The sequence below is a fragment of the Drosophila serrata genome, unplaced genomic scaffold (assembly GCF_035046125.1).
Source record: "Drosophila serrata isolate PLE 108 unplaced genomic scaffold, ASM3504612v1 contig_23, whole genome shotgun sequence".
In the NCBI taxonomy this organism is placed as follows: domain Eukaryota; kingdom Metazoa; phylum Arthropoda; class Insecta; order Diptera; family Drosophilidae; genus Drosophila; species Drosophila serrata.
The window spans coordinates 169766-197606 of NW_028256921.1; the positions used below are offsets into that span (position 1 = coordinate 169766).

Genomic DNA, 27841 nt, shown 5'->3' on the forward strand with positions numbered 1-27841 from the left:
TCGGCTCCATACAAAATAGGGCATCAAAAATAGTAAGGCATATAACTTCGATTTACGAACGCGTGCGCATATGCACGGTATATAGGCTTACTAGGGGAAGATTAAGGAATATTTGGTGAAAATTTCAATTGTTTTTAACCGTCAGATTTCGAGAAAATCGAATTACAGTGGGTGGTGTATTTGGGCTGATATCCAAGGCGCGAACTATGAAAATGGAACCAGATGGGAACCAGCAGAGAACCACTCGCTGAACCAGACCATGGAACCATGTTAAGAAAAATACTAAATTAAATGAAAATAGCAATTTGTTGCATAAAATATTAAGAAAAGTGACTGACAATAAATAGAAGAGCCATTCAAAACAATTTAGTGTGATTTTCATCTAAATTAACGAAAATGTATCTATTTTGTTATTTTTAGATTATTTTAGTATATACCACGGCACACCAAAATCGACGCTAACTTTTACAAAAATCTTACTCTCTTAAATGAACGCGTGCAAACTTGCACGGTATCTCAATAGATAGGGAAAAATAATCTCTAATTTCGAATTAAATCTTAATTCGATCTAACCGTCAGATTTTGAGAAATTCAAGTGTTTCTCTTTCCGACCTCATTCACAAACACTGGTTTCGTAATGACCCTAACGCCATGTGCCAAGCCCCAAACCATATTCCGACGCTAACTTTTAAAAAATTATAACTCCCTTAAATGAACGCGTGCAAACTTGCACGGTATCTCAAAAGAAAGGGAAACATATTCTCTAACTTCGAATTAAATCTTAATTCGATCTAACCGTCAGATTTTGAGAAATTCAAGTGTTTCTCTTTCCGACCTCATTCGCAAACACTGGTTTCGTAATGACCCTAACGCCATGTGCCAAGCCCCAAACCATATTCCGACGCTAACTTTTAAAAAATTATAACTCCCTTAAATGAACCCGTGCAAACTTGCACGGTGTCTCAAAAGAAAGGGAAACATATTCTCTAACTTCGAATTAAATCTTAATTCGATCTAACCGTCAGATTTTGAGAAATTCAAGTGTTTCTCTTTCCGACCTCATTCGCAAACACTGGTTTCGTAATGACCCTAACGCCATGTGCCAAGCCCCAAACCATATTCCGACGCTAACTTTTAAAAAATTATAACTCCCTTAAATGAACCCGTGCAAACTTGCACGGTGTCTCAAAAGAAAGGGAAACATATTCTCTAACTTCGAATTAAATCTTAATTCGATCTAACCGTCAGATTTTGAGAAATTCAAGTGTTTCTCTTTCCGACCTCATTCGCAAACACTGGCTACATATCGATAGGGGCGCTTCCCACACCCTATCGATGAATAACCCGCCAGAAAATATTCCTATTGGCCATTTAAACAATTGTATGAAATAATCATGCCACATGAAAGAAATTGACATTACAAGCATTTTGGTAGTTGTTTTATCAAAATCCGTTCAGTCGTTCATGAGTAAACCCCACTTTTGCATTTATTTCCATAAATGTTTATACGATGAATAAATATATCTGGCAGCACTGCCTACCTTAAATTAAGTCAATTTGATTTAAAACTTTATTATAAAACTTATGCAAACTGAAGATCATACCATTAACGAGATCGCAATTCTGAACATTTTGATGCACGTTTCGTCAAAATCCGCTCAGTCGTTCATAAGAAATACCGATTTTCGTATTTATTTCCATTTATGTACCGGAAAAATATAAATATATCCGGCAGCCCTGCCTGCCTAACATTAAGTCAATTTGATTTAAACATTACTATAAAACTTATGCAAAATGGAGATCGTACCATTAACGGGATCGCAATTCCGAACATTTTGATATATGTTTCATCAAAATCCGTTCAGTCGTTAAGGAGAAATCCCGCCTTTTTCATTTATTTCCAAATATGTGGCTGCTTAGCATAATAACCTCAACGCCATGTGGCATCCCCCATACGATATATCGACGCTAACTTTTGAAAAATTCTTACTCCCTAAAATGATCGCGTGCAAACTTGCACGGTATCCCAACAGATAGGGGAAAATATTCTCTAATTTTGAATTAAATCTTATTTAGATCTAACCGTCAGATTTTGAGAAATCAGCGATTTCTTTTTCCAACTCAGTCATATCGCCAGAAAATATTCCTATTAACCATTTAAGAATTGCATAAAATATGCATGCAACATGAATGTAATTGACATTCCAAGCATTTCAGTATTCATATATATTATATATTGTATGTAATTATAAATTATATATTTCGATATATCGATAGGGCCGCTTCCCACGCCCTATCGATGAATAAGTCGGGATCTAAATTCCGGTAAATCCAATTTTCCAGAATCGAAGCACGCGTTCTAAATAATTACAAAATAAAGCATTTCAAATGATAAACAAACGACGATCGGTGCTTAAAATTAATTAAAACTGAACACTTTAGTCTTGATTTTGTTATATATATATTTATTATACTCTCCTGTGCAATGAAATCTAATCCTGGTCTTGTGTTTTCCCTAGCCCGCCTTCTATAGTGCCTTCTTGCTGCCTTTGCTTCTTGCCCTTGTAGGTTTTCGTTTTCGATCGTCGGTTCTCCTCCCAGTTCATTTGCTTGGTGGAGGATTTGTCCCTGTTGAAGACGGCATTGCTGGTGCCTTCTTGCAAGTTTCCTCCAACATGGAGGAGCAGTAATCGGCGGCGGCAAACAGCGAGGACATGTCTAAAGAAAATTCAAGAAAATTGTATTAAAAGAAAGTTTCTCGGAAAAGAAAGCTAATCCTACCGTGACTTTGTTTCAGTGTCTTGGCAAAGCTGCGACCATTGAATCTTCGCCATCGTCGACGTCTTCATCGTCCTCCTCCCCTAAATCATCATCTCCCCAGTCCTCGTCTATGTCCTCCATATCATCCTCATCCTTGTCCGCCATCTGATTCTTATTTTTCTTGTCCTTCTTAGACTTATCTGATTGAATCTCTCCACCCAGCTCTTCGAGAAAGTTGAGCTCCTCGTCCTCCTGCTCATCCGCATCGGCGCCCTCCTTGAACTCCTTGCCGAAGTAACCATCCAAATAAGCCTCGACTTCGCCGTCGTCCACCTCGCCCTCTTTCAGGTATTCCTCACCAGCCTCGCCATCCTCCTGATCTCCTTCCGCTGGCTCCTCCTTCTTCACGCCCAGTTGTTTCCTGTTTCGCGCCACAATCTCAGCCTGGCGGCGCTTGTGCTCCAGGAAGTTGAAGATGAACATCTCGTCCTCAGTGCAATTGGATTTGGTCAGCGATCGCACAGACTTACCCCGTGCCCCATGTGCCATGTAGCGCTTGTGGGCCACAGTGGTACTTCCGCAGTCTGTTGGCTGGCGTCCAGTTTCTTGGGATTCTTGAAGGCGAAGCTCTCAAGGAAGTGCGTTAAACCGAAGTCCCTCAGCGGGTCTCCATAGTAATCAATGCGGGACTCTGCAGAAAAAGGATATATTAGAATTTAGGTTAAAGAATTTCATGTGTAAACTTACGGTTTAGGATCCGATCGGCAAAGACCTGCACGGTGGGATGATAATGCTGTCTCAGCAGCAAAAGGTCGTGGCGCAGAGCATAAACAGCTCCGGAAAAGGAGCAGGAATCGATCTCCCCATAAAACTCCTCCTCATCACTGCTAAACTTATGCAGATCCATATCCTCAGGCAAGATGGATTTTTAACTAGCAGCCACCTCATCGGATGCTCCACTGCCGCCGACCAGCTCTTTGCGCATGCGCAGCAGCTTGTGAATAACAATCAGACAGCCGGCGGCTATGTGAGGCGGAGCGTAGAGTGTCAACTGAAGCAGGCGCTTCACAAAGGCCTGAGCCCGCCCCACGTGGTTGTCGATATGGATGGCACGGTGGACGATGTGGAGCAAGTGGGCCGCCGTTTTGCTGCCGACATTTATGAGGTTTAGGTCGAGCAGCTTCACATACAGTACATTGTAAAACCGATCCGATTTCTCAGTCTTGACTGTCACCAGTTGCAGCAATAGGCCCAGCGTTTGAACACTCACTCGGATGTCGGCCAAGTGGACCAGTCGGTAGATGGTGTCCTGCATCTCTTTGTTGAGCAGCTCTCCGTTGCTGTCCTTTGCCGGCTGAGCCTCCACAATGGCCTTTTGCAGGCACCGCAGAATGGCCTGCATGGTACGATTGTTAACGGCACCCTTCTGTTGACCAGCTTGGTGCAGACCTCGGGCCGGCCCGAGGGTGCGATGCTCGAGAGGAAGCACAGGGCAAAGTGCTGCGTCTTCTCAGATATGTTGTTACGGAAGAGTAGCTTCTCCGCCTCCGCAACTATAACGCCGCACATATTGGGATGCCGCTGAGCCACTTCGCTGAGGTGATGCAGGGCCTTGGAGGTCACCTTGGCGATGGGATCACCCAGTTTGGTTAGCAGCAGCTGCTCCTTCTCCTGCGCGTAGGCCAGCAGCTTTGATGCAGCCACAATGGACGAGTTCTTGTTGTGCTCTTGGCCCGTCTGCAGGCCCTGCATAACATTCTTCAAGAACTCATGGTACTGATCCTTTAGCTCTCCCTCGAAGTATCTATAGGCGTAGACCCTTCGCTTCTGCTCATTCCGCAGCTTGTCGTCCTTTTTCAGTTTTTTCCAATCAGCGCCACGAGTATGCACGGCTAGGAGCTTCCTATTCGGCGGCAGCAGCACTTCCTGCCATAAATCCGTGAGCACAGTGATCACATAGTTGCTGGCCTTGTTGGAGAGCTTACAGAAGCCGATAAGAGTGGTGAGCGCTTCCAGGTTGCCCAGAGGATTGCTCGTGACCAGCAAGGCGCCGGCATTGGCCCGATCCTTGGCCGTACCCTTGTGCAGAGCGGTCTGCAAACAACGGACAAGGATGAGGATGATATGGAGGACATAGACGAGGACTGGGGAGATGATGATTTAGGGGAGGAGGACGATGAAGACGTCGACGATGGCGAAGATTCAATGGTCGCAGCTTTGCCAAGACACTGAAACAAAGTCACGGTAGGATTAGCTTTCTTTTCCGAGAAACTTTCTTTTAATACAATTTTCTTGAATTTTCTTTAGACATGTCCTCGCTGTTTGCCGCCGCCGATTACTGCTCCTCCATGTTGGAGGAAACTTGCAAGAAGGCACCAGCAATGCCGTCTTCAACAGGGACAAATCCTCCACCAAGCAAATGAACTGGGAGGAGAACCGACGATCGAAAACGAAAACCTACAAGGGCAAGAAGCAAAGGCAGCAAGAAGGCACTATAGAAGGCGGGCTAGGGAAAACACAAGACCAGGATTAGATTTCATTGCACAGGAGAGTATAATAAATATATATATAACAAAATCAAGACTAAAGTGTTCAGTTTTAATTAATTTTAAGCACCGATCGTCGTTTGTTTATCATTTGAAATGCTTTATTTTGTAATTATTTAGAACGCGTGCTTCGATTCTGGAAAATTGGATTTACCGGAATTTAGATCCCGACTTATTCATCGATAGGGCGTGGGAAGCGGCCCTATCGATATATCGAAATATATAATTTATAATTACATACAATATATAATATATATGAATACTGAAATGCTTGGAATGTTAATTACATTCATGTTGCATGCATATTTTATGCAATTCTTAAATGGTTTATAGGAATATTTTCTGGCGGGCTATTCATCGATAGGGCGTGGGAAGCGGCCCTATCGATATGACTGAGTTGGAAAAAGAAATCGCTGATTTCTCAAAATCTGACGGTTAGATCTAAATAAGATTTAATTCAAAATTAGAGAATATTTTCCCCTATCTGTTGGGATACCGTGCAAGTTTGCACGCGATCATTTTAGGGAGTAAGAATTTTTCAAAAGTTAGCGTCGATATATCGTATGGGGGATGCCACATGGCGTTGAGGTTATTATGCTAAGCAGCCACATATTTGGAAATAAATGAAAAAGGCGGGATTTCTCCTTAACGACTGAACGGATTTTGATGAAACATATATCAAAATGTTCGGAATTGCGATCCCGTTAATGGTACGATCTCCATTTTGCATAAGTTTTATAGTAATGTTTAAATCAAATTGACTTAATGTTAGGCAGGCAGGGCTGCCGGATATATTTATATTTTTCCGGTACATAAATGGAAATAAATACGAAAATCGGTATTTCTTATGAACGACTGAGCGGATTTTGACGAAACGTGCATCAAAATGTTCAGAATTGCGATCTCGTTAATGGTATGATCTTCAGTTTGCATAAGTTTTATAATAAAGTTTTAAATCAAATTGACTTAATTTAAGGTAGGCAGTGCTGCCAGATATATTTATTCATCGTATAAACATTTATGGAAATAAATGCAAAAGTGGGGTTTACTCATGAACGACTGAACGGATTTTGATAAAACAACTACCAAAATGCTTGTAATGTCAATTTCTTTCATGTGGCATGATTATTTCATACAATTGTTTAAATGGCCAATAGGAATATTTTCTGGCGGGTTATTCATCGATAGGGTGTGGGAAGCGCCCCTATCGATATGTAGCCAGTGTTTGCGAATGAGGTCGGAAAGAGAAACACTTGAATTTCTCAAAATCTGACGGTTAGATCGAATTAAGATTTAATTCGAAGTTAGAGAATATGTTTCCCTTTCTTTTGAGACACCGTGCAAGTTTGCACGGGTTCATTTAAGGGAGTTATAATTTTTTAAAAGTTAGCGTCGGAATATGGTTTGGGGCTTGGCACATGGCGTTAGGGTCATTACGAAACCAGTGTTTGCGAATGAGGTCGGAAAGAGAAACACTTGAATTTCTCAAAATCTGACGGTTAGATCGAATTAAGATTTAATTCGAAGTTAGAGAATATGTTTCCCTTTCTTTTGAGACACCGTGCAAGTTTGCACGGGTTCATTTAAGGGAGTTATAATTTTTTAAAAGTTAGCGTCGGAATATGGTTTGGGGCTTGGCACATGGCGTTAGGGTCATTACGAAACCAGTGTTTGCGAATGAGGTCGGAAAGAGAAACACTTGAATTTCTCAAAATCTGACGGTTAGATCGAATTAAGATTTAATTCGAAGTTAGAGAATATGTTTCCCTTTCTTTTGAGACACCGTGCAAGTTTGCACGGGTTCATTTAAGGGAGTTATAATTTTTTAAAAGTTAGCGTCGGAATATGGTTTGGGGCTTGGCACATGGCGTTAGGGTCATTACGAAACCAGTGTTTGCGAATGAGGTCGGAAAGAGAAACACTTGAATTTCTCAAAATCTGACGGTTAGATCGAATTAAGATTTAATTCGAAGTTAGAGAATATGTTTCCCTTTCTTTTGAGATACCGTGCAAGTTTGCACGCGTTCATTTAAGGGAGTTATAATTTTTTAAAAGTTAGCGTCGGAATATGGTTTGGGGCTTGGCACATGGCGTTAGGGTCATTACGAAACCAGTGTTTGTGAATGAGGTCGGAAAGAGAAACACTTGAATTTCTCAAAATCTGACGGTTAGATCGAATTAAGATTTAATTCGAAATTAGAGATTATTTTTCCCTATCTATTGAGATACCGTGCAAGTTTGCACGCGTTCATTTAAGAGAGTAAGATTTTTGTAAAAGTTAGCGTCGATTTTGGTGTGCCGTGGTATATACTAAAATAATCTAAAAATAACAAAATAGATACATTTTCGTTAATTTAGATGAAAATCACACTAAATTGTTTTGAATGGCTCTTCTATTTATTGTCAGTCACTTTTCTTAATATTTTATGCAACAAATTGCTATTTTCATTTAATTTAGTATTTTTCTTAACATGGTTCCATGGTCTGGTTCAGCGAGTGGTTCTCTGCTGGTTCCCATCTGGTTCCATTTTCATAGTTCGCGCCTTGGATATCAGCCCAAATACACCACCCACTGTAATTCGATTTTCTCGAAATCTGACGGTTAAAAACAATTGAAATTTTCACCAAATATTCCTTAATCTTCCCATAGTAAGCCTATATACCGTGCATATGCGCACGCGTTCGTAAATCGAAGTTATATGCCTTACTATTTTTGATGCCCTATTTTGTATGGAGCCGACCCCGAGGTTAGGTCACTGTAATGCAATTTGCTCAAAAACTGACGGTTTGAAAAAATTGAAACTTGGTACGCTAAAAGTACAATAAATGTCCTTTATTTTGGCGTATCGGGTATTGCTGCACGCGTTCGATTAGCAGAGATATTAAGAAATCCGTGAAAACACGATTTTTCACATGCTTTTTTTTAATATATCCAACTGTCGAATACTTTCAAACCCAGTATAAAATAATAGTAAATTCATTTTTTAGCATTCAGAAACTTTATTTTATTCAAATTAGTGCCTTGATTACGAAATAAATTAAAAATTAAACAACCGCTCAGTGTTCCATTTTCCCACCGTTCCATTTCGACGCTAACTCATCGACGCTAATTTGACGGACATTATTATTAAAATTTCAGCATTTCTGAATGCATGTAGTGGAAACGGTGCGTTAAGCTAAGATCGGAAGTGTGACCAAAGCACAACGAAGGAGAAAGGCACCTTTGTGGTTTTTATCGAGCGCTCGGCAACAGTCGCACTGGTCCCGCCTAAAGACACTATTTTGGATATAACTCGATTCGTTGGAATTTACATCAGACTGCAACCAGTGACGCACCGCGAAGATTATATCCTGCACTTCATGTTCCCCATGCATCCCAAAATGGACCAGCAGCAGGCCCTGGCCTACGCTGCCAACGAGGACGAGGAGGAGAAGCATATTCAGAAAGTGCAGAATGCCTTCCTATACTACGGGTGAGTCTCAGTGGAGTGTTGTTGTTGGTCCTACGCACATGCTGAATGAACCGCTTACCGGCTAACGGTGAATGGCGTTCGATCGGCGTTGGAGCCATGCGTAGGGGTGCCAGGGAAGGCGGGGGAAGCGACATGTGCAGACAAGCTGTCAACAAACTCCCGTTTCGCCGCTGCCTGAACGTGCATGTCAGTGATGCCCAGTAGTGGGGGTGAAATCTGGCATGATCATTCGATATTCATATTTAAGGTCTTTACAGAAACCTAAATATATGTTGCAAATTTTATAGAGAAATCGTTTTAAATTTCCCGTGAAAATTAAATCAAATTCATTATTTTGTCTTACAACGTAGTAAACTCAAATGAAAAGCTCGATCGTCTAGCTTTTATGATATTAACTTGTTTCTTAGTCTACCTTTGGCGGCAATTTTAATAGATTTCAAAAACCCAGAATGCTTTATTTCCTTTCTGTCTAATGGGGTGTCATCGCTGGCGATAAGCGTGCTTGTTGATGGCTTTAAGTGGCATTGACTGATAATGGAAATCAATTAACTTATGTACTTGTCCCCCCCTAAAAGGCCATATGCCTGCCAGCGGCTGAAGCGCTCCATGGATTACCTGAACAGCCTATCCGGCGAGGATCAACACATGCTGGCCAAGTATAGGGCGCATTTGGAGTGCGTTCGCACGTGCATTGATCGCAACCAAGCGGTCATTCGAGAGATTCTTCGCGAGCGCGTTCTCTACCCGCCGGAGGAGTCCACCGTTAATCCGTCGACGGATAGTTGGGAGTTTGACGAGCCGCCACCAAATGTTAGGCATGGCGATATGGATCAGGTAAGAAGAGATCTGTGTGTAGCACACATTCATGATTTACCCCCTCACACACACATTTATTTTCTATGTTTCTTTTTAATATTACGGGTTTTTGTTAAAGCTTTTGATAAATCGAGAAATTCGGTTGGATTTTTAAATTATTCAAACATTTTTATCAAACAATATGAAACATATTTTAGTTCTCATGATTTCAATACCTTATGTGTATATTTGTATAAGTAAATGCCTTTGTCAACTTTAGAAATTCAGTCAATTTAAAAATTTTGTTTCCTTGTGTTAAAAATTTTAATTTCTGAATTCGATTTTCAACAAATAATCAAAGAATTGTTAGTCCAACTATTAAGTACTACATTATTCTTTAAACTTAAGATCTCTTGACTCTGCAATGGCTATTGTTATCAGTTATAATCCATATCCACAAATCCCACTGGTTTTCTGCTAACCAACCCCCCAAAATTTGTCTTCAGTTCTTCCTTACTATCAAATTGGCAATCACAAAACCTTACTCTGTATCTAAATTTCTTCCAAACTCGCACACACCTTGTATGTCGTATCCCGTATCCTGTATCTCGCACCCGCTCTAATCAAACAATCGTAAATTAATATTCAACTCGAGGATGCTGATGTTGAACCTCTAAAAATTTTAAAGGCCCAGTCGACGCTGAAGTTGATTGCGCGCGACTGGAGCACTGAAGGTGCCCTGGAGCGGGAGCAGTCCTACAAGCCGATCATTGATAGCATAGTGGAGTACTATAAGCCCAGTGATTAGTGAGTACTTTTGCAAATTTCCCCTTTCTCCCGATAGTTACTGACTAACTCTTATTGCGCAGCGAACTGAAGGAGATTAAGATCCTGGTGCCAGGAGCTGGATTGGGGCGTCTAACCTACGAACTAGCATGTTTGGGTTACTCTTGCGAGGGCAACGAGTTCTCCTACTTCATGCTGATCGCCTCGAACTTTGTCCTCAATCTGTAAGACAATTGATTTGCCGAAAAAGAAAAGAACATAAGAAACGTCGGGCATTCATCCATCTCTCTCTATTTGATGGCAGGTGCGACTACGAGAATAAATACGCACTTTATCCCTGGGTGCATCAATACGTAAATAACCTACGGCGCGAGGACCAAGTGGCCGCTGTGCGCTTTCCGGACGTCTGCCCGCGAAAGAACCCACCCAAGGGACATTTTGAAATAGCAGCCGGTGACTTCCTGGAGATCTACAAGACTGCGCACTCCTATAATTGTGTCGCCACGTGCTTCTTCATCGACTGTGCAAATAATGTCATTGATTTTATCCGCACCATTTACAAGTGAGTCGAGGGAGAGATGTTATTCGTTATCCCACAATATATAGTTAAAATATACTTGTTTTTACCTTATTCCAGAATTCTAGTGCCCGGTGGCATCTGGGTGAATCTCGGACCGCTGCTGTATCACTACAGCGACGTCAGTGGACAGAACAGCATCGAGCCGACGTTCGAGGACCTGTGCATTATCATGGAGAGCGTAGGCTTTGTTATCGAGAAGTCGCGAACGGGCATCCACACCAAGTATGCCCAGAATCCGGCCTCCATGAAACAGAGCGAGTACCAGAGCTTGTTCTGGGTCTGCCGCAAGCCAGATCCATTTGAGGAGCAGCGAGGCAAGCGCAAGGCCTCCCGGGAACCCCATGATCTCATTGTGCGCGAGGATAGTGAGGATGAAGAGGTAGAGGAGCGCGAAAAGGAAGAGGTGAAGCTGGAGCAGCTAAAGCAGCCGATCACGGCCGACGATGAGACTGAAATGGAGCCGCTGGCCCAGCCAACGTGATAGCCATACAACATTAAAACCCAAGCCCACCTACATACAGATGCCATCACAGAACTCGAATCGACACGACAAGGATTCGACTAAGTAAATTAAAAGCTACGTTATTCTATTTTCTAAATATATAGACCTTTGTAATGGCATGATTACACTTTGATTGCGATTATCAAAAATAACACCAGACTGGACCTGGACTGTTACAATTGCAGAAGTGTTAATGTTTACCAAACAAAGATGTGTTAACCTTAAATAAATACTTTTTATTTGTTCAACGCGTGCTGTTATCATTTCAACTTCGAACAATAACGACTTTAGGAAAAATTTTGTACAGACTACTTGAGAAGTGTTGACACGTCTTTAGTCTTTACTTTAACAAACAACTTCAGAATTCCACTCCGTTTTTATGGTATTATTATTATAATAAATCAAATAAAATGGGTAGTCCAGCATACGCTTTAAAATTATAATGTCATCAACCGTCTATGCTAAAAATCCGCTCCCCCTGCGGCGGTGCTTTTTATAATATAGAAACCCAACCCCATCACACATAGCAAGCTTAAGTGTTCTACTAATTTAACTTCAATCCCCAGATCAGCTCTCTGTTGGACGCCAGTTATCCGGACGCCACTGGCGCGTATCCAGGTGACGCAGCTTGATGTCCGCATAGATCTTTTCAAAATTCGGCGCTGATTTACGCGTACTTTCCGCCAGAATTTCAAACCAGATGGCCTCGCTGAGCTCAGTGCTGGTGTGGCACATGGAAACACGTGTAGATCCCAGAACTCGCTCCCTAAACTGACGCACCATCTCACCGAAGGGTGCATGGTAAGCGGTAGCTCCATTACCGCTTACCTCCGGAAGCAGGAAAGTGTTCAGGGTACGAGCTTCACCGCGACCGCGATAAATTGGCAGTCCAGTGGCTCCATAAAGATGTGTCAGTTTCTTGTCTAGTCGTTCTCGGTGCAGCGGCTCAAAGTCTTGCCGCTGGGCACGGGTACGGACGAACAGGACCTGCGGCAGATGATCCGGCACGTAGCCTTTACAGGGAAATCTTGGTCGCAATCTAAGCGCAGCGTTTATTAGTCTCAATTGCTCCACCGCCAACCCATCAAAGGCCAAGATAAGAATATGGCACACACTCAAAAGCTGTGCCATTATGGCAACGGAATTTAGATCCAGATAATCCGGTTCTTTGGATACAGTCAGTAGTGGAGGCGTGTCAAGCAATATGTGGCGCTCCCTTGTGATAAAGAACTGAAACGTTTCCGTGCGCGGTCGCAAGATACTCTTGGGGGCTTCCTTCGCCTTGATCTTGTGTCGAGTGGGAAAGATGCAGGAATCTGCTTCCGGGGAGAGCAGATGGTGGTAGTAGTCGTAGTCCAGCGATCGCTCAGCGGCCAGCAGATTGAGCAGAGTGCTCTTACCAGAGCTCTGACCGCCTAGCACACCGATGACGGTGAAATCCGTGTTGGTTTTGTGAAACAGTCGGCGGGCGTTGACATTGAAAATGCCATTGGCTAGGATTAAAGGGGTGGCACGGTTCATGCGTGGCGGCTCTTGGAGAGCGGCTCCTGCCGCGGCCCCGGCAGCATTAGCTCCACCAGCCGGATTGCTGTTGTTTTTCTCGCGGCTAGTTGGTGGAGTACTGACGAGAGCTGAGCAAACGGATGTGGACAACGGGACTGACGCTAGATGGCCACCCTTGGCAGGTGATCCGCTGGCTCCTGGGCCATTCAGGCCTAGGTTACATTTATCTGCCTGCACGGCATCGCTTGTGCGATTGATGTACAGGGTTTTAATGGTCGCAGGCGTTTCCTGTGTGCTGTTGGGACTCGGCTCTGCCTCCTTATCCTTCTCCCTGTTCCGCTCCCGCTCCGTAGTCTGGTCACGCTCCCGTTCCTTGTCCCTATCCCGATCTTTGTTCAGGAGAATCTTTGGCTGCAGAATTCTGGGATCCTCGCGGCGGGCTATAATGACGGGTGTCAGTACAGCGGAGGATTGGTCATCCTTCTTTTTGTTTCGGTTTCGGCGACGAAACTCTGCCATTTGCGGCGTACCAAATTTATTTATTTTAAGTTTTACACGTTTGGAGAAGCCCCGTACTTGGTGTGTTTTACAACACTGTCGCGCGGAAACAGCTGTGAATAGTACTGTCATTTTATCTTGATAAAAGAAAGCCAAATATTTACTTTAAAATAATAATGAGCTTTAAACAAGCTAGTGAAGCCTTAACAAAACAGAAGTTACAAATAAAAGTAGGAAAAGCTAATCAAAAATGCAGAAATCCACAATTTAAAATAATAGCTTAATATAAAATAGCTTACTAGCTAAATCTTAGCTCGGAATAAACTAAGTCAGCTGCACTGCCAACACTGGACTCTTTTCCAACACATCTATTGTTTATTTACTTTTATTAATTTATTGTTTGCCATGCCGATTGTGGTGATTACGGGTCTGCCGGCCAGCGGCAAGTCCACACGAAGCCGACAGGTGCGGGATTATTTCATCCAGCGGGGCAAGAAGGTTCATCTGATCAGCGAAAACGAGGCTGTGCCGAAGGCGCTCTTTGGCAAGAACCAGCACGCAGGTGATTCTCAAAAGGAAAAGGTAGTGCGTAGCGATCTCAAGTCAGCGGCTTTGCGTCACGTCAACAAGGAAGATCTGGTCATTCTAGATGCCGGCAACTACATCAAGGGTAAGTCGTCGACTGGGACGTCTGCACGTGAGCAATCTCTAAAACCAAACAAGGGAATTTCTATCTTAGGCTATCGATATGAGCTCTACTGTGCCACCAAGGCATCCAGGACCACACAATGCACGCTGTTCTGCTGTATTCCCCAAGAGCAGGCCTGGACCTTCAATACCCAGCGAACAGCGCCGGACGAGGTGCCGCAGGAAACGGAAACTGGACAGCCGTTGGACAATTCGGATGTGCCGTACACCCGCGAGATCTTCGATGCCCTGTGTATGCGTTACGAGGAGCCGCAAAGCAATAACCGCTGGGACAGCCCTCTGGTGGTGGCGCTGCCCGAAGACACGCTCGACGTCGAGGGAATCTACAAAGCCCTGTACGAAACGCAGCCCCTGCCACCCAACCTGAGTACCCAGAATGTAAGCCTTTGCAGGCTTTCTTCCCCTGACAAAGAATTTAAATGAAAATCTCGCTTCTTTCAGGCCCCACTGGGAGCTACCAACTACCTATTCGAGCTGGACAACATCATGCAGTCAATTATCAAGGAGATTCTTGGTGCCGTGAAGATAAAGGCCTTTGGACAGCTGCGCATCCCGGGAAGCAATAATCCTGTGAAGGTGACCACCTCAATGAACGCGCTTCAGCTAAACCGTCTCCGCCAAAAGTTCATAACGAGCACGTGTCGCGCAAGCCAAACATCGCCCACGCCCCTGGAGCAGGTGCCGCAGCTGTTTGTCCAGTTCATCAATGCTAATACGATTGGCTGCTAGGATTGTGATTTTAATAAAATAAGGTTTTATAACGAAATTGAACGATTCAAGCAATGATCAAAATAAAAAAATAATTTTCAAAACCAACTAAAACCGCTTAACCATCGAAAAGTTATCGTGAAACAGCTGACCGCAGCAGTGTGACCAGGTGCCGTAATGGGAAATTTCCCTGTGCAACGGGATTTCTTGTACAATTCCGAAAAAAAATTTAACCAACAGAAAATAAAGGAAAAAATACAATTAAATAGAATATCCAATTGGAGTGAAGCTGGGGAGGATCGGCTGAGAACGACAGCTGCGCCACACTTCCAGTAACTCGCCCCACCACAGCCAGATGAAATGATTTGCCGACTTTGCCTGGACGACGCGGTGCACAGCATCCCGATCTTCGACCAGGAGGAGGCCGACGACCAGCCGCCGCCCTCCAATCTGGCGGAACTGATTGAGAAGCACCTGCAGTTGGTGGTAAGTAGCGCGTGTTCCCATTTAAATATCCGGCATCGCTCCTATCTGGCTTTGTATGTGTGCATTCACAGCTGCTGCCAAATGATGCTGTGTCCCGGTGCCTTTGCACCCAGTGCTGGCAGCAATTGGCCGACTTCGAGCAGTTCTGCACCATGGTGATGAAGAAGCAGCTGGGCCTCCAGCACCTCAAGTTGGAACCGTTTTCTGACGACGAGGCCGAGGATGCGGACACAAAGGCGCACATCCTTTGCGAGCCGGAAATCGATGTGAGTCCTTCGGCAGTGGAAAATGAGGAGTACAATGAGATCGATGTGGACGCCAACAGTAGTGGCATCACCACACACACTTCGGAAGCAACAGCAGTCGGTGGACGGACGACAACGCGGCGAAAGGTACGTTTGCCGTCGCCCATCAGACGTAGCATGCGTCCCCGCGCATTACCCAAACCCAGGGCCGTGAAGGCCAAGGCTAAGACGAAACGCCAGCTGGATGAGGCAGATGAGGATGAGGACGCGGAGGACGGCGAGGGGGATCCCGAGACCCGAAGCACCCATAGCCGCGAAATGGACAGTTATATAGCGTTGCATGGACGCCTGGAGTGCTGTTTGTGCGGCAGCGACGAGGACCAGTTCCAAAACTTTGCCGAAATGAAGCGACACTTTCGGAATCAGCACCAGTCCGCCGGCTACGTGGTATGCTGCCAGCGACGATACAAGAAGCGAGCGCTCTATGTGGATCACCTGCGCATGCACAACGATCCGGACTACTTCAGGTGGGGAACTACCATCGCTATATTGAGCTTTGCTGATCTGCTTATACATCCGTTGCAGGTGCAAGATCTGCTCCAAGCAGCTGGTCAGCCGGATTAGCTACGACGTCCACATGCTACGCTTCCACTCCAACGAGGACGAGTTAAGCTTTGCCTGCGACAAGTGCTCCAAGCGGTTCTCCAAGCAATTTCTGCTCACCATTCACTCGCGGGTGCATCAGCAGGAGCGAAAGGAGCAGTGCAAGCACTGCGACAGATCGTGAGTAACATTCATATGAACACTAATGGCAGATCTTTCTAATGGTCCTTTCACAGCTTCCGCACTGCCGTGGACCTGCGACTGCATATGAGACGCACCCATGATCCTGCCTTTGTACCCTTTATCTGCGACTCGTGTGGTGCCAAGTTCAAGACGAAACAGAACCTGCTGGTGCACAAGCGCACCGTGCACCGCGAGGGCTCCCAGCTGCCGGAGGTACAGTGCCAGGAATGCCAAGTTTGGCTGTCCGACGAGAATAGCCTGCGGAAGCACATGTATATGCATCTGGACGCCGCCTCGCTGCGCCAGTGGAAGTGCGAGCAGTGCGGCCTAGAAAAGGGTTCGCGAGCGAAGCTGGCGGCCCACATCCGCTACCATCATCCCAAGGAATATCACAAGTGCACGCATTGCGGAAAGGAGTTCAAGAGCAGTCGCGGCCTCGAGGAGCACACTGCCACGCACACCGGCCAGGATCTGTACGAGTGCGCCTTCTGCGAACGCACGTTTAAGAATTCGGGAAATATGCACAAGCACCGCCGGCAGATGCACGCCGCCCAGGTGGCCGCTCTGCAGCAGCAAAAGAAAGTGCGTCCAAGCAAGCGGAAGGATAAGGGCGAACTAATGCTCGGTGTCCTGGCCGCAGGCGGAAAGGACATGCTTGACCATGCAATGGACGCCAGCGACATGAACCTGAGTATGAACATGAATGACTGATCTAATCTAAAAAGAAAAGTGAATAAACATAAATTGAAAGGTTGGTGCCAGTCCATTATTTATTAAATTATTTGTTCCCCTTATTCTCACCGTTCCTAGTACTTCAAGTCGATCACCAAGAATTACGAAATATTGATGTATCGATTTTCCAATCGAGTTTATTCCCACCTCTATCTCTCAAGTGTGTTCAGATTGTTTGTTTAAAGTATAGAATGGTGACAAACCTATCGCTACAAGCTTTAAGAGGATCTGTTTGTTTAAATTTAAATTAGTTGATGATTTTTTCAGTACCTTTTCTTTTTCATATTTTTTTTCTCATGATAATAAAAATAATTTAGACATTTATATATTTCACATAAAACCTCCCTATTAAATCCATCGTTTATACCGCTCCCACTATTTTCCGTCTTACCCCTGTATATTCTATGGTTGCCATCAATGTGGCTGCAACTGAAAACATCGGCCTATCGATTTCAAAATCGAGTGTTTTCCACCTCTAACTCTCAAGTTTATTCAATTTCCCTAGAAATTGATCTCTCCATTTGCTTTAAAATGCAAATATAAACATTTTTGTAAGGTAGGGATGCAATTTAATCCTCACATTACGGATGCCGTAACAAATTTAACTATATAGTTGAATTATAAGAATGTTGTCCAACACTAACACACATACGCATACACACAAATTAGTTAATAATTTTCTGGTATACATACACACGGATTACGTATTCCATGTGGGCATTATTAGCTTAGTTTTCTCTTGTTCTCCCAGTATTTTTTAACTTGGTTTAAGTTAAACTAAATCGGACAATGTCAGGGACGCCCTAAATAGGTCTAACCGAGCGGTACAGTTGACAGTTGGTAAGATAAGTGATACACACACACGCACACCAGTGTATTTTTGTGACAAACAAAATGGTGGTGACCCATTTATAATACCCTTCCTACCCCAGCTTGCTGTCAGTCTTCAACTAGTTTCAAGTGAGTGTGGGTCTTGCTCCCGGGATCTCAACATTTTTTCACTCAGGAAGCACATTTAGTTTTTTTTTTGTACAATTTCCCCCCTTGTGTGTGTGTGTGAAGTTTGAACACGTTGCATATTTTTAATTTAAAAGTTTTTATCATATTTTCTTTTTATTTTAGGGTTCGGGGAAGGTAAGACAAGCGGCGGGTGTGACTAGCTTTGGAGATCGGTTTGCTTCGGTGTAGGAAAAATAGTAATCGAAGCGCCCAGAGCTCCAATGCATCGTTCAAACCGATTTCTGAAGCAAATAATTTGGGAGCTCAAATGTTTTTTGAGCGCTCAGATGAATAAGAATGAGCAAAAAGTACAATAAAATGGTTTCCCTCAATCGAAAAGCTAATAGAATTTGTCTTACGACCAGTAAAAACAATAAGATTGACTGAATCCATATGGTGTTTTCATGCATGACTCGTCTGTCGTGCTGTAAAACACAAAAAACACATCCTTAAGACGTAACGTTTTACAAGTCGAAATATAATTTAAAATCCAGTCTTATAAGGCATGTAAAATGTTGCATTAAACACAAAACAAGTAACGTTTTACGCGCCTTAACCAATACAAAAGAACAAAAAAATTGTCAAATTTCGTGTACCTAAAGTACAAACTGTACGAAATTTAACAATTTAATAAAAGAAAAATATGGGAAAAATTGATTCATTTTATTTAGAATGAGATGGGTATAGCAGGCGATCTCTCTCACATTCCCGATTGATTTGATTCGAAAGAGACAGAAAATCGATTCAAATATGAAAGAGATGGAGATAGAAGGCGGGAATCAGTTCGATTTGAAATGTCGATGCTAATAGCTTCCGAAATAAAACAAATAAATTCCGAAATATACTGTGAAATAAAATGATTGAAATAAAAGCAATTTGTAAAAAAGTTTTATTGTTTTTCCTTTAAATCTTTAAGGTAATGTAGAACATGGCATTCCAGCTTTTGGACCTCCCTCGAAGAATAATTTAACACCAATATTGGATTTGAATAAAATATTTCCTTTTAATTATGCAGTTGTCCAGTTCTCCATTTTGTTGGCACAAAATTTGAAACAAAGGCTTTTCCGGTGCTGTTGAGACTACAACCAGTGCGAGTTTCCTGGCAAACTTTACCGGTTGGGTTTGTGTCCGCGCTAAAGACGCCACCTATTGCCTGTTAATGATTGGTTTGTGTCTGCGGTAAAGACGCCACCTATAGCCTGTGAATGAAATATTTTAGAAGAATATCGATGTATCGATATTATAATATCTTATTGGCAGACCTATTTTATTCCCACCTCTGGACAGTCAGCCAATGAATTTCTCGAAATGAATGTTTCAAAATTAAGATTATCAAAATTCTACGTTTTTATCGCTTTCGCAACTGAACTCGACATCGAGTCGACCAAAGATAAATTAGTGCACCTAACGCGACAGTGAAACGCGTGGTTAAACTGTGCAGTGCGTAAAAGTCAACAAGAGTCATAAGCTTTCTGTTTCTGTGCTGTGCCAATACATACGTAACGCAGTGAGCGTGTGTGTGCGTTTGTGTGTGCATATATGCATGTGTGCATGTGTGGGTGGTCGCCTTGAAAACATAATCGTGCCATCTGCGTATTAAAAAAGCGAAAAAGAAGAAAGAAAAAACAATTGTGTATAATATATATACAGGCGCACACACACAAGCGACGTAACATATGTTTAACAGAGTGCAGGCACAACAACAAAGCACAAGTGCACTGTTAGTTAGCAGCGCTGGCCCTGTTAGATCAGCAGTTTCTCTCTGTTAACAGTGGAGTGCAGTGTGCCCGTTTTGGACCACCACATATATCTCAGAAATCCGATTTTGAACTGTAAAAATATTTTTAGGCAGCACGCAATAAAATTAGCTGCGATTGAAACTAAAAACAAGTGTTTCGAGTTCAGTGCAACTAGTGGAACAAAATTTGCCGTATATAAATCATGCCACACAACATGCAAACCATATAAAGCAACAACAAAGGGCTGCCTTCAAAACGCAAAACGTAAACAAAAGAGACGAAACGAACACAGAAGGCGCAGCAGCAGACAACAGCTAGAACAAGAGAGTGTGAGAGAGAGGGAGGGGGTGATAAAGAGAAAGAGAAAGATAGAGAGAGACAGAGTAAAAGCCCAGAGTAATCAATTAGTAAGCCAAGAAAACGGTGAAAAACAGAAAGCAGAAAACAGAAGGAGTAGATAAAACGCAATCGAGGAGGAGGAAGCGCCGCGCCACAGAGATAAGGAGAGAGAGCGAGGCAGCAGCAGCAGCAACATCAGTAGCGTCAGCGATGGACTCGGATAATGACAATGATTTCTGCGACAATGTCGATTCGGGCAACGTCTCCTCGGGCGACGACGGCGACGATGACTTCGGCATGGAGGTGGACATGCCCAGTTCGGCTGAGCGCCAGCTGGACACCGATGACTACCAATACAAGGTGCTCACCACCGACGAGCTTGTCCAGCATCAGCGTGAGATCATTGCCGATGTCAATCTTTTGTTGAAGGTGAGTGGCATTTCCCTGTCCCGCTTTTCCGCATTCCCTATGCTCCCCTGTTCCCGCTTTCCCATATGCATATTCCCTCTGCAGACTGCATGCATGTGCATGTATGCGCTTGTGTCTATGACGTTGATGGCCATACATTCCGCCTCCTCCTAGTGCGCCACCCCTGCACCCACCACACAGCTCTCTGTGCCTGGGATCTGGGATAAAACTGAAGGTCATCCGCCGATGTTGAAAGCTTCTTTTTTGTTTTGGCTTGCTGACTGCCAGGGAAAACTCGTCACAAGGTCGCCATATCCGCATCCCCACAGTCCCATATCCCACATTTGCCACAAAAACCATGCAGGTCCTATTTTCACTTTCACCGATTTTTGGTTGACTTCCAAGAACTTGTAGGGTAATATAGGGTTAAATGAGAAAACCTGAAAGCAAATGGCACTTCTCTTTCTTGTTTTAAGCACCTTAAAATCTGTGGAAATAATATCAATGTAAATATATGTAAATATTAATATCAAAGTAAATGTTAATACAAATAATAATATTATCATGAAACGACGTGAGTTATCATGTTAATTTTCATGTATGTAAATACTGATGTTATGGATAATGTAAATGTTAAATCAAATTTTGTTTTTAGCTATTATATTAGTTTGTTGCTTTTTATATATGTTTTATCTTTACTTAAACCCATATTATTTAAGCTGGCCTAATTTACAGACAAGCTTTTCTTATATTTATTCCACAACACATTATTTAAAATGTCTGTGAACTGAAAAACTACTAATGTTGATAACCTATGTAGAATATGTTTTGATACCATATTGTTTTTGGTTAAAGTTTGTTCTATCTTAAATCATAATTAAAACCATGTTAAAGTAGAGCCAATTTAAATCGCTTTTAAGATCTATCCGCTTTCACATTTCATTTTACCCTATTGCTAATACCGACAAGTGTGCAAGCCTCAGCTGCTTGCTGATCGCTAATGATTTGGCATTGATCCCGAGGCCAATTAGGACGCAGTTGATGATAACCCACCACTTTTCCCCGCTGTCTCCGACCCCCTAAGTCTATGAAAACCATGTACACCATCCACTGACATTTGCCTTTCCTTTGTATCTGCATTTACAGCTTCCCATTCCCATTACGAGGATACTCCTTAACCATTTCAAGTGGGACAAGGAGAAGCTGCTCGAAAAGTACTTCGATGAGCCTCCGGAGGAGTTCTTTAAATGCGCACACGTCATAAATCCCTTCAACACGGCCACCGAAGCGGTCAGACAAAGGGTAAGCAAAATGCCAAAGCCAAAGCGAACTATAACTAATCCGAATCCCTTGTATATTATATTTCCCATTTGCCATTGCAGACCACACGAAGTCAGTGCGAAGAATGCGAAATATGCTTCTGTCATCTACTGCCAGATGTAAGTGCCTCAAAAAGTTCGATTTCTACTAAACTAGTGCCTCCATGACCAAATTCTCAGATAGTGCAGGATTTGTGGGCATAACCATGAGATCCTTTAAATCCAACATTTGTAACGTTCATACATTGAAATTTCAACATGCAAGGGCTTTTTGTGCTTTCTGAAAGAGCGAAGATGTGGGAGTATATCAAGCAAGTGCTTGCTCAATTACTATATAGATGCATATGTTTAATTCCTTATCGCAGAGTTCAAATCAATATAAACCCAGAGTATTTATTAATTTATTCTATACGCAAATCTTATCAATAATTTAGAAGCTTGATTTACAATTTTTGACTATTTTCTTATTTAATGCAATTTTGCCAGCTAAAATCTGGTTATGTCGGGTTTGATAAGCGAGCTCTATATATTATTCATTTGTCATTAAACATATGAACTGCCGTGGAGAGTTCTCAGATGTTGGTTAGTCATAGAAAGATGTGGTTAAGATTTCTTAAGGGAAATCAATAGGATTTTGTTTATGGTGGGCACAATTTAATAATATTCTATATTAATTTCTTACCAACTAATTGGTTCATTTATTTTTAGCGAATGACCGGCTTGGAGTGCGGTCATCGATTCTGCATGACCTGCTGGCGCGAGTATCTGACAACGAAGATTGTGGCGGAGGGTCTTGGCCAGACCATCTCGTGCGCGGCGCACGGCTGTGATATACTGGTGGACGATGTGACCGTCACCAAACTGGTGGTGGATCCGCGAGTGCGGGTTAAATACCAGCAGCTAATCACCAACAGCTTTGTGGAATGCAATCAGCTGCTGCGCTGGTGTCCGTCCGTCGACTGCACCTATGCGGTAAAGGTGCCGTATGCGGAGCCGCGACGTGTCCACTGCAAGTGCGGCCATGTGTTCTGTTTCGCCTGCGGTGAAAACTGGCACGATCCGGTCAAATGCCGCTGGCTAAAGAAGTGGATTAAGAAGTGCGACGACGACTCAGAGACGTCCAACTGGATCGCGGCCAATACCAAAGAGTGTCCCAAGTGCAGTGTGACCATTGAGAAGGACGGCGGCTGCAACCATATGGTGTGCAAGAACCAGAACTGCAAGAACGAGTTCTGTTGGGTCTGCCTCGGCTCCTGGGAGCCGCACGGCTCTTCCTGGTACAACTGTAACCGGTACGATGAGGATGAGGCCAAGACCGCTCGTGATGCCCAGGAGAAGTTGCGCTCATCCCTGGCCAGGTGAGTTTTTATACTATTCTAATTTTTACCAAAGGTTTGTAATACTGTGGAGTCATTTTCGATCCAAAAAAACATATATATTCTTTATCAGCATCATCAGTCGGTCTAGCTAAGGTCCAGGGTCAGTTTTAGAACTATCGAACGAGTAAGATCTTATAATTAATTTAGACTTTTAACTTTGAGTATACGTTTGTAGATATCATCAATACAAATTGCTGAATCACTTTAAATTAAAATTAAGTAATGATGGCAATAAGGGAATTAATTGAAAAATAAATGCATAGCTAGCAGAATCTAGACCAAGGCCTGATCCCTCCTATAGCCTATATATATTTATATGATATAATAATATAATTGTCATTATTAAGACTTACCTAAGTGTAGGACACGTAATTGTTTACTTCCTTCCAGTGTAGACTTCGAATCTTATTGACTTCAATTAGGGTAGTCATAATATCGAAGATCACTTCCTAGTTATCCAGATGTATTTCATTGGCCACGTCATTCTTTTAATCACTATCACTATCCCTATCGATGTAAACACTAGGTACCCCTAGGACAGACTGAGGTTGCGGCGAACGAAGTGCCTCTATTTATAGTTCCCGAGTCAAGAGAACAGAGAAAGTGAGAGCGAGAGAGTAAGAGATAGGCAGAGAAACATACAGAGAAAGAGTTAGCTCTAGATGCACAGCGGGAGTTGGACCTTCCGGATAAAAAGAGGCAGAGAGAGAAAGGGAGAGAGCTGTCGATGCTGATATAAAAATAATCAAATAAAATTTGAATTTTAACAATATTGCAGAGGAAAATATAATTTTAATCAGTGAAGGAGTCATTTCCGAACCTTTATATCATATACATATATTCTTAATCGGCACTATCAGCAGAGTCGATCTGGCTTAGTCCGGTTGAAAAATATGTTCACAATTTTATGTCGACTTTTTGAGAAAAAGATTAATATTTTCAAAGAAAACCAGAAAAAATTTAAATTTTAAATTTAGTATGCAGATTTATTAACCCAATAAAAACGTACATAGGACAGCTATCGAAAATGAATTCCTTTTTAGCGGAGTTATGAGATTTTTCAAATTTGATTTGTCGAAAAAAATCGCATATATTAATACTGATAAAAATCGATTCGATCCACTAATTCGATTTAAACAGCAAGGGTATCTAACTTTGGCCTCCGATTGTACGATTGATCTAAATAGACTTTGATCTCTGTAGTGTAAAAAATACAAATTTGATGTCTCCAATTAATCAATTTATTAGATTTCTTCTTTTAAAATATCAAACAAAATTAATCCCAGCTGTATCCGAAAATCCTTTGTTGGCAATATCGAAAAGTTGACGTTTAAGTTTGTAGCTGATTTTCTTTTATTTGCTTACTCAACTACGACTGTTCGTTTTATCTGCTAATTGACATTATAATTGATAACGACTGCAAAACATGAAAGGTGTTACGAGTCAAAGACAAAGGCAATGAATCAGTGATTATTTGTCAACTAACAACTAGTATTTATCGCGTATTTATTATCTTAAATCTGGTATTGATCCGCAGGTATCTCCACTACTACAATCGGTACATGAACCACATGCAGTCGATGAAGTTTGAAAACAAATTGTATGCCTGCGTAAAGCAGAAAATGGAGGAGATGCAGCAGCACAACATGTCCTGGATAGAGGTAAGTCTGGCGAAATATACCAACGAATGATTGCTAACAATTCCCTTCCATTGTCAATTCTAGGTGCAATTTCTGAAAAAGGCTGTCGACATACTTTGCCAGTGCCGTCAGACACTCATGTACACATACGTGTTTGCGTATTATTTGAAGAAGAACAATCAGTCGATGATATTCGAGGATAATCAAAAGGATTTGGAATCGGCAACCGAAACGTTGTCCGAGTATTTGGAACGTGAAATTACATCCGAGAACTTGGCTGATATTAAGCAGAAAGTGCAAGATAAATACAGGTGAGGTGTTTCCCCATTTCTATTTTCATAATGCTAATATTACTACTTCCCTTCGGCAGGTATTGTGAAAAGCGTTGCTCTGTTCTGCTAAAACACGTGCATGAGGGCTACGACACGGACTGGTGGGACTACACAGAATGACGCGAGTCATGGCTGGATAATTAAGCTAAGCTATGCTGAGCGCGGCAGGCAGAGCAGATCAAAGCAGTGCACGCGGCCAGCATCCAATAGGCACCACCTACCCATTCACTCTTATCTGTGGAGCCGGAGAAGCATCAATGTTTATGTGGCGATTTCATGGATGTTTACCCCCGAAAACCTCGATGTTTTTCCAACTCTACAGATCACCTATCATCCCATCCGCATAGGAACGAAAGTAATCACTCCCCCAAAACCGAAGCCGAAGATGTATAGAACAGAACACAAGTTGAGGATAAGAAGAAGCTGATGCTAAATGTTACGAAAAGTCAAGCAAGAAGAGGAAGCTCCGAAAACTGCATATGCAATAAAAAAATGCAATAGAAACGGAAACAAATGAAACTATTTCAAAATATTTGTGAAACTCTCGAGAGAAATTATTATAAAATCGTAATGCATATATATGTGGAGAATATATACATATATATATATATATATATATATATATATGCGTATAGGTATGCGCATAATGTAAACTACAATTTTTTTCTTCGTAACGAGCGCAGCAGCGGCAGCAGGACAGGATTAGCACACACTCATAAACACACTCACTACCAGTCACAAGGATCAGAAGCAACAGCAGCAGCAGAAGCAGAAGCAGCATATATATGAATATATAGTGAATAATCAACAGTTACAAACTTATTTGATGTTAACCAATTGCAAAATGATCTTCATGTTATCAAAATCAAAACAAAAGAGAATTGAGAAGAAAAGAAAACAAAAAAGCTATAAATTAGTAAATTTCAAGCTCCAAAATTGTGGAACCAACAATAGAACCTAAAATGTAAGCAGATAAACCTCTGCCCAGCTTAAGCTACCCTTCCACCTGACTGATTTCCTCACTTCCTGACTTTCTTTCTAGCTTCCTCTCCCCGGCGGTCAGGCTTCAAGTTAGCGCTTGCTTCATGGCCCTGGTTTGCATTACTCCCCATTTCCGATCATATATCTCCGAGTGAAGAAACAATTCTTCGCTTTCAAATTGTTATAATTTTTTTTAATTAGAGATCGACCATTTACCTTAATTTATTTTTAAATTAGTCTTAAACGAATAAATCCTGATATCCTGATCAGAAACGGAAGCGGAAACAGGGACAGGACGTTGTGATGATAGTCCTTTAGTTCAAATCTCAGTCCTGGTCCCAGCTTGAGTTCAAATTCTTCCAGTTTGTTGAGCTTTTATATAGAAACTAATGGGTTCGCCTTATCTGTTGTCCCCTTCTGTTCAAATTAGAAACAAAACTGTGCCTAGCAAGTTCGTTCGTTCGTTCCTACGATCGAAGAAGAGGAAGCTACGTTTTCGTGTGATTTATTGACCACCCACCAGCACCATTTAGTTTGTGGACCTCCCCGCCCCAGAGAATATTGTAAATGTTAGATGGACCCGCTTAACCCTGCTCTCTCCCGCTGAACCGCAGCACAAATTGAACAACAAACAAACAGACAAACAGACAGTGTCTATACGATTGAGCAAAGTACCTTATAATAACAAGATGCTTAATGCTTTCTTCCTAGCACAACGTTAAGCGTTAAAATATAAAAGTTATAATCCGATTTTGGATCTTAAAGGGAGCTTCGAGACGGAATGAGTGCAAAAACGTCGTCTAGATTTACTCATATTGTTAATATAAGGTCTTTGGATCGAGCAAGAAAATGGATAGTTATCGCGAAGCGTTGGAGGGAGGAGAGTCGGATGCGGATGTCCTCTAAGTTGGCGGCAAATCGTTGTACATAAGAGAACAGTTTTGTCCATGGTTTCCTAGCCCGCCTGCAGAAAAGCACACAAAACACTCACACACATACAATACGAAGGCGTTTCCATTTTCAGCATTCTCTATATATTCTCAACAACAATAATTAACAAAGAAAAAAAAAATCTGATGAATTATATTTATAATAAATACGACTAAATGGAAAACTCATTAAAATTAAATTGATGTAAAAAGTTTAAAGTTGTTCGAATTAAAAGAAAACAGAAAAAAAATGAAAAATACCATAATGTGGAATAAAAAATATATTTAAAAAAAGCTGTAAAAAATATGAGAAACTATGTATGTATAATTAAAGATGAAATGTTGCAAGAATTAGTGAAAATAAAAACTTAAAAAAATCAATATTCCGGGCATCAGATAAGGAAAAACACGGTAGGTTATTCTTATCAATTCGTAGATTTTACGTGTTTGTTTTAGTTGTTCTTTTTGATGTTGTTGTTGCAGATGCTGTGGTTGTTGTAGACAAAGCCAAGCGTTCGATGCGCTTAATTTTGGTCCAAAATCCAACTAATTTTCGACCTGAAATACCAGGCGAGCAGAAGGCAGCAGCAAGCAAATTTAATGTTATGAAAATTCATTCTACACCCTAAAAGTATGCTACATCGCGCCCCTAAAAGTATGCAATTCAA

The 27841-nt window shown here is 42.2% G+C and overlaps 5 protein-coding genes, 2 long non-coding RNA genes and 1 pseudogene across 13 annotated transcripts; 5 read left to right on the forward strand and 3 right to left on the reverse strand.

Moving 5' to 3' along the window:
• Positions 1–2444: 2444 nt before the first annotated feature.
• Positions 2445–4908, reverse strand: LOC147645051 (nucleolar complex protein 1 pseudogene; annotated as a pseudogene). Its single transcript, XR_015270787.1, has 3 exons — positions 3508–4908; positions 2782–3451; positions 2445–2718 (listed from the first exon to the last, which is right to left on the reverse strand). The product of XR_015270787.1 is annotated as a nucleolar complex protein 1 pseudogene (transcript).
• Positions 4909–8535: 3627 nt separating this feature from the next.
• On the forward strand, positions 8536–11690 carry LOC110184174 (carnosine N-methyltransferase unmet). 2 transcript variants are annotated; one of them, XM_020952584.2, is made up of 6 exons: positions 8536–8779; positions 9355–9613; positions 10230–10381; positions 10444–10584; positions 10665–10922; positions 10998–11690. In XM_020952584.2, exons 1-6 carry the CDS (start codon positions 8667–8669, stop codon positions 11419–11421), a joined length of 1347 nt encoding a protein of 448 aa, XP_020808243.1. In that variant the 5' UTR covers positions 8536–8666; the 3' UTR covers positions 11422–11690. The 2 variants fall into 2 exon arrangements, with proteins under 2 accessions (XP_020808243.1, XP_020808244.1); XM_020952585.2 differs by having other exon boundaries at positions 8537–8779; positions 10263–10381.
• Positions 11658–13572, reverse strand: LOC110184173 (protein SMG9). The gene has a single exon (XM_020952583.2). The coding sequence runs from the start codon at positions 13462–13464 to the stop codon at positions 12010–12012; it is 1455 nt and encodes a 484-aa protein (XP_020808242.2). The 5' UTR covers positions 13465–13572; the 3' UTR covers positions 11658–12009.
• Position 13573: 1 nt separating this feature from the next.
• Positions 13574–14967, forward strand: LOC110184128 (protein KTI12 homolog). Its single transcript, XM_020952536.2, has 3 exons — positions 13574–14113; positions 14183–14529; positions 14593–14967. The coding sequence occupies exons 1-3, from the start codon at positions 13849–13851 to the stop codon at positions 14878–14880; spliced, it is 900 nt and encodes a 299-aa protein (XP_020808195.1). The 5' UTR covers positions 13574–13848; the 3' UTR covers positions 14881–14967.
• Positions 14968–14994: 27 nt separating this feature from the next.
• Positions 14995–17130, forward strand: LOC110184127 (transcription factor grauzone). Its single transcript, XM_020952535.2, has 4 exons — positions 14995–15345; positions 15417–16117; positions 16176–16373; positions 16430–17130. The coding sequence occupies exons 1-4, from the start codon at positions 15220–15222 to the stop codon at positions 17085–17087; spliced, it is 1683 nt and encodes a 560-aa protein (XP_020808194.2). The 5' UTR covers positions 14995–15219; the 3' UTR covers positions 17088–17130.
• A 153-nt stretch (positions 17131–17283) lies between these two features.
• Positions 17284–18993, forward strand: LOC147645052 (uncharacterized). Of its 2 annotated transcripts, none has more exons than XR_015270858.1 (2): positions 17284–17664; positions 18231–18993. It is a non-coding gene; the product is annotated as an uncharacterized LOC147645052 (long non-coding RNA). The 2 variants fall into 2 exon arrangements; XR_015270859.1 differs by lacking the exon at positions 17284–17664 and adding an exon at positions 17800–18068.
• LOC147645053 (uncharacterized) lies at positions 18974–19563 on the reverse strand. Its single transcript, XR_015270860.1, has 2 exons — positions 19370–19563; positions 18974–19306 (listed from the first exon to the last, which is right to left on the reverse strand). It is a non-coding gene; the product is annotated as an uncharacterized LOC147645053 (long non-coding RNA).
• ari-1 (E3 ubiquitin-protein ligase ariadne-1) lies at positions 19325–27554 on the forward strand. 4 transcript variants are annotated; one of them, XR_015270854.1, is made up of 9 exons: positions 19325–19547; positions 19880–20614; positions 21740–21895; positions 21976–22032; positions 22621–23270; positions 24829–24952; positions 25016–25242; positions 25302–26227; positions 26306–27554. XR_015270854.1 is itself a non-coding variant. In XM_020952540.2 (8 exons), the coding sequence occupies exons 2-8, from the start codon at positions 20396–20398 to the stop codon at positions 25381–25383; spliced, it is 1515 nt and encodes a 504-aa protein (XP_020808199.1). In that variant the 5' UTR covers positions 19325–19547; positions 19880–20395; the 3' UTR covers positions 25384–27554. The 4 variants fall into 4 exon arrangements, 2 of the variants coding, with proteins under 2 accessions (XP_020808199.1, XP_020808198.1); XM_020952540.2 differs by having other exon boundaries at positions 25302–27554; XR_002319669.2 differs by having other exon boundaries at positions 19370–20614.
• The last annotated feature ends 287 nt before the right edge of the window (positions 27555–27841 follow it).